Source organism: Chlorocebus sabaeus, chromosome 16 (assembly GCF_047675955.1).
Source record: "Chlorocebus sabaeus isolate Y175 chromosome 16, mChlSab1.0.hap1, whole genome shotgun sequence".
Taxonomy (NCBI): Eukaryota; Metazoa; Chordata; class Mammalia; order Primates; family Cercopithecidae; genus Chlorocebus; species Chlorocebus sabaeus.
In genome coordinates this window covers 32,570,025-32,574,906 of record NC_132919.1, presented here as the reverse complement: position 1 = coordinate 32,574,906, position 4,882 = coordinate 32,570,025, and the positions used below count along the sequence as shown (strand labels likewise).

General features: G+C 44.3%; 1 protein-coding gene across 1 annotated transcript; it reads right to left on the bottom strand.

Annotated features, from left to right (window-relative positions):
* Positions 1-509: 509 nt before the first annotated feature.
* Positions 510-3,165, bottom strand: CCL11 (C-C motif chemokine ligand 11). The gene is made up of 3 exons (XM_008011012.3): positions 2,942-3,165; positions 1,610-1,721; positions 510-1,235 (listed from the first exon to the last, which is right to left on the bottom strand). The coding sequence occupies exons 1-3, from the start codon at positions 3,015-3,017 to the stop codon at positions 1,130-1,132; spliced, it is 294 nt and encodes a 97-aa protein (XP_008009203.1). The 5' UTR covers positions 3,018-3,165; the 3' UTR covers positions 510-1,129.
* Between the last annotated feature and the right edge of the window lie 1,717 nt (positions 3,166-4,882).

The window sequence follows — 4,882 nt, the reverse complement described above, 5'->3', positions numbered from 1 at the left end:
CACGTTACATGAAGCACAAACTCCCCACCTAGACAGCCTGGCCTCAAACTTCTTTCCAAATTTCCCCACCATTTCACACATACTCCAACACTGACACCTTTTGATGGGCCCCCACCCAACTGGGTAAATGCACCATGATCATTCCTACTTCTTGGATTTTGCTCAACAACACCTCTTCTCCTCTACCTAGACTGAAATACCTCCAGCAAGGCCTGTTCACTTTGCGCATGCACCAAGGCCTACTTTAAGCTCCACTACACTTGTAAAGCCTGCATCCCTAAACCTCTGGTAAAGGGTCATCTAGCCTTCCTCTGATTTCCTAATGTCTGTCATGTCTGCCTAGTCTGGGTTGGAAGACCGACGAGCAGGGTCAGGTAGAGGGAGATACCACAGGGCTGTTAAAATAGGTCCCAGGAGAGGCAAGCATGGGGTGGGGAGAAAAGGAATGGTGGCAAAGCTCCTGATATTTTCATGGCTGATGTGTTGGGGTCTGGGAAATACTGTTGAAAATGGGAATAGAAGGCTGAAATGGGTTTGTCAGTTTCACCCTGCATTTCAATGAAGACCAGCTAAGCCAAAAAGTCATTTCCCAGGGACACAGTTCCCACCCCCATAACCAAGCCCCTCCCGGCCACAATCACCTTTGTCCCCCTCAGCTCAATGTGGATTTCCCGCAAAAAAATTACATCTAGTGACTACAATAAAATATGCACATACTTTATGTATTCCTAAAACAACATTGACTTCCATTTAATGAGTGACACTTTGGGTTCACAAGAACAACGACATTTTTATACTAATCATCTTTGCCAGGACCTTTACAAGATTCCAGGGAGGAGGAGAGGAGAGGGGGAACATTGCCCTCTTGTGGCAGGGGATCGAACTGGGGGTTCCATGGGGTAAAGAATCTGCACAAAAGCTTTACAGTTTAAAAATAACTGATATTCATGGAGGATACGTTTTAAAGCCTCAATAAATTAAATGCAATAGGTTTTTAAAAATATATATATATTAAATAAAACCCATGCCCTTTGGACTGATAATGAGGTTACCTCAGAATGCATTGTAAGAAGGGAAAACAAATGAGGCAACACTCAGCCTCCGGTTTGGTTTCAAAAACGGTGATTATTTATGGCTTTGGAGTTGGAGATTTTCGGTCCAGATACTTCATGGAATCCTGCACCCACTTTTTCTTGGGGTCGGCACAGATATCCTTGGCCAGTTTGGTCTTGAAGCTGTGGGAGACAGAGGACGCAATTGGAAGGATTGTTTTTGAAAATTCTGCCCATTTGACCCTAAATATTTAAGGACCATTTGCCACTCAACAAAGGGTTGCCATGGAGAGGAGGAAGGATGAGACTCCTGGGTTAGTTGCTGCTCTTGAAGGTCCAGTAAAACCATCTTTGCTCTTAACTTGAAGAAATTGATATGACCACAGCAAGCTCCCAGGCAGGGAGCTGGGAGTGGACATTCACTTTGAAAATTAATGAATAGGACCAGAGGTCAAACTATCAGAGTCTATGACTCCCAGCAACGGTGACACAGTTCTTGACTCTGTGCCCTAGACATTAATTTTTTGTCTAAGGGAGGGTGAGCTTTATTTACTTACATCACAGCTTTCTGGGGACATTTGCCACTGATGATCCTTCTGTAACTCTCCAGTCGCTGAAGGGGTATCTTCTTATTGGTCAGGGTAAAGCAGCAGGTGGTTGCAACAGAAGCTGAATTTTGGGGAAAAAAATGAACAGAGAAAAAAATGAACCACATGATGATACATATACATTTCCAAGCATGACTTTGTAAAGGAAGTTAGGAGAAAGCTAGAAATTGCAAGAGGTGGAGGGAGAATCCCTCTGCTCTGAAGTCCTATGCATCTGGCGGATGCTGTCCTGTGTCTTCAAGCATCCTCCCCTGTGCATTAAGGACTCATCATTACTGTTGAGGGGAAGGAAAAAGCTTGGTCAGTGTGACAAATGCTAGCTCTGTCATTATAAAGACCTACTTGGCCATGTGATGGTCATGGTAATTTTCACCAAATATTCTCCATCCTTAGTTTTGAGACACAAGGTAGATTCGCATTTCTTGACCACTTTTGTTTGTTGGAGGCATTAATTCGTTTTGATCAATAAGGGAGGAGACAAAGTGATGGGTGTCATTTTTGAGCCACAGTGCATCGCCTATGCAAGACTCCTGAGAGCTTCCTTTTTCTTTATCACAGTATCCATCAATGTTCCCTGTTGTGGGCAACTTCTCCATCAGTCTAGAATCCTGAGTATAAAATGCAGAAGCCTGAGCCCATACATTATAGATATTTAGTAGAAGTGAGAAGGTAACTTTTGTTAATTTAGTTAATTCTGTTAAGTCATTGATAATTTAGAACTGTTTGTTACTATGCCATGCACTGGCTCAGGGGGACTGACACACTTAGTAAATTTGTCACCAGAGTATGGGAAAATGAGTTATGGAACAAATCTCCTAGATAACTTTCCCAAACAGTGTCAAAATAAGTCACCTCAAGAGATCCCCCTGGGACCTCGTTCTTCTCTTAGGCACTGGCTCTGAAAGCTGTCCTGGAGTCGAATTAACATATTGAGCTTCTAATCAACAGATTTTCCTTCTCCCCCACTGCCAAAAATGCCCACCATGTCCACAGTAAGAAAGAGCCATTCTTTAGAGTGCCCCATTCCCAAACACTGTAAGGATAGCTGGATATGGATGCACCCAGCATCCCTCTTGAATGTGGGGAACAGCCTTGGGAGCCTGGGCTTCTAGTTCTGGCTCTTCCAGTGACTGGATGTGAGGATGAGCCATTTCTTGTCCACCCACAAAACCCATTTCCCTATTTTTCAGATGGAGAATTTGCAGTGAGTCTCTAAAGATTCTCACTGACCTGGTAGCTCTAGAGGTGGTTACCTTTCCTATAAGGAGTTGGGGGGCTTACCTGGCCCAGTGAGCCCCTGGGGGCTGAAGGCAGCTGCTACGAGCAGCAGCCACAGAAGTGTTGCGGAGACCTTCATGTTGGAGGCCGAAGGTGTGAGATTCGGCGTGAGAAGTGGTGGTTTCTGGGTTGGTCTCAGCCTCTCTGCTCCTCTGGCTCATCTGCCTGCCTTTTATAGGGAGCAGACTGTGAGGGAGCTTCCAGGGAAGTCTTTGCCTATGCAGGGTCATGATGAAGGAGTTTCTGGATTGCTGACCAAATTCCAGATCCTAGGAGGTCACCAGAACAGAAGAGAGGCAAGCTAGTGGGAGGGACTTGGTACATTTTTTAATCCATCTGGATCTTGCTGTTGGAAAGGAGGGGAATATGTGATTATGAAATGAAGTTACACATCTGTATTGAGTGAAGGGAGCAAGAAAACCAAGGGCTGGGGGGATAAGTTGAAATTAAACACCTGTAGTGGTGGAAAGGAGCAAGCAAACCAAGGACCTGGGGGTTGATCTAAGAACCTTCTTTGATTCCTGTGTTCACATGGTCTTGAGGATTTTGGAGACCAGTAAGGAGCCCCCAAAACTTCCACTAGGCTCCCACCCAGATGCAGAGAGAGCTCAGTAGCCCTGCACATGGTTGCATCTCTGAACCAGGAAGGACAACACACCACAGCTTAGATGCTGTGTTTTAGTGGAGTGATCATAGAATCTTAGTGCCCTGCAATTTTAGCTTGACAGGACATCAGAACTGGATAGTTTCTATTAATCTTGACTTCTGGGGCACTTTTAAACCATTTGCTTAGCTGCTGAAGCCCTTTTCCAAATGGAATTAAAACAAACCCCAACTCATCAAATACACTGTAGTGAAGGGGATTTGTCTGACACAGAATAGGCAGCCTCCTGTGCCCTTATTTCCCGGAGAACACATTTAGGAAACACATTTGGAAAATCAATTATCTAGTTTCCCCCTTACTCTCTGAGCACACATTGCAGACAAGGTATCTGATGGCTAAAAATATCAAAAATTGAGGGGACACAAGAACCCATACCTATCCCTTTGTTCATAACACTAGGCACCCTAGTTGGAGAGGGTGTAAGGGAGGCATAGTCTTTAATGGAGCCACTGCAGTGGATTACTGCATTGAATACCGATGTGGAGGTACTGCAAACCTGTTTCCTGTTTTTTTTTCCTGCACACTCTCATATCAAAATGATTGATTGGTACAGGACAACAAACAAGAATGTTAAAGATTCTGAGGAGTTGCCTTGCGTTAGTTAAATACTGTGTTGTGGTTGACTGGTGACGTCTGTCATGGGCACAGGATGACAGTGGGCTCTTGCTGTTCCACAAAGTCTCTAAGTGCCCATCCGGGATAATGGGTCTATAATTACCTAAAAACGTAATTACCAAATAGAGGCCAAAAACGTTGAGTCTTCCTTGTTCTTTCCTGCTCTATTCCAGATGGGTTAGTCTAATGTAGAGTCTGAATCCAAGATGTCTGCATTTGGATGACGACTCTGTGACTGACTAGCTGTGATACCATGGACAACTTACTTAATCAGTCTCTGCTAGGGTAAGAGCAGGATACTAATCATGTGTACTTTAGGGAATTGTCGTGTGAATTAAATGAGTTCATGAATCTAAAGTGCTTAGAAGAATGATTAGATCACTATAGATATTCAGTGAGTAGAAGTTACTATTTTTTATTATTAGGAAATAGGCCTGGGTACAGTGGATCACACTTGTAATTCCAGCACTTTGGCAGACTGAGGCGGGCAGATCACTTGAGGTCAGGAGTTCAAGACCAGCCTGGCCAACATGGTGAAAACCTGTCTCTACTAAAAATACAAAAAATTACCTGGGCATGGTGGAAGGTGCCTGTAGTCTCAGCTACTCAGGAAGCTGAGGCACGAGAATTGCTTGAACACAGGAGATGAAGGTTGCAGTGGGCAG

Excerpts from the sequence above, each read along its gene's own strand:
- CCL11 (XM_008011012.3), bottom strand. The coding sequence starts at position 3,017 with ATGAAGGTCTCCGCAACACTTCTGTGGCTGCTGCTCGTAGCAGCTGCC. Across the intron at positions 1,722-2,941 it reads CCAGGGGCTCACTGGGCCAG|CTTCTGTTGCAACCACCTGC; the intron begins GTAAGCCCCCCA and ends CCCAAAATTCAG. Across the intron at positions 1,236-1,609 it reads TGTCCCCAGAAAGCTGTGAT|CTTCAAGACCAAACTGGCCA; the intron begins GTAAGTAAATAA and ends TGTCTCCCACAG.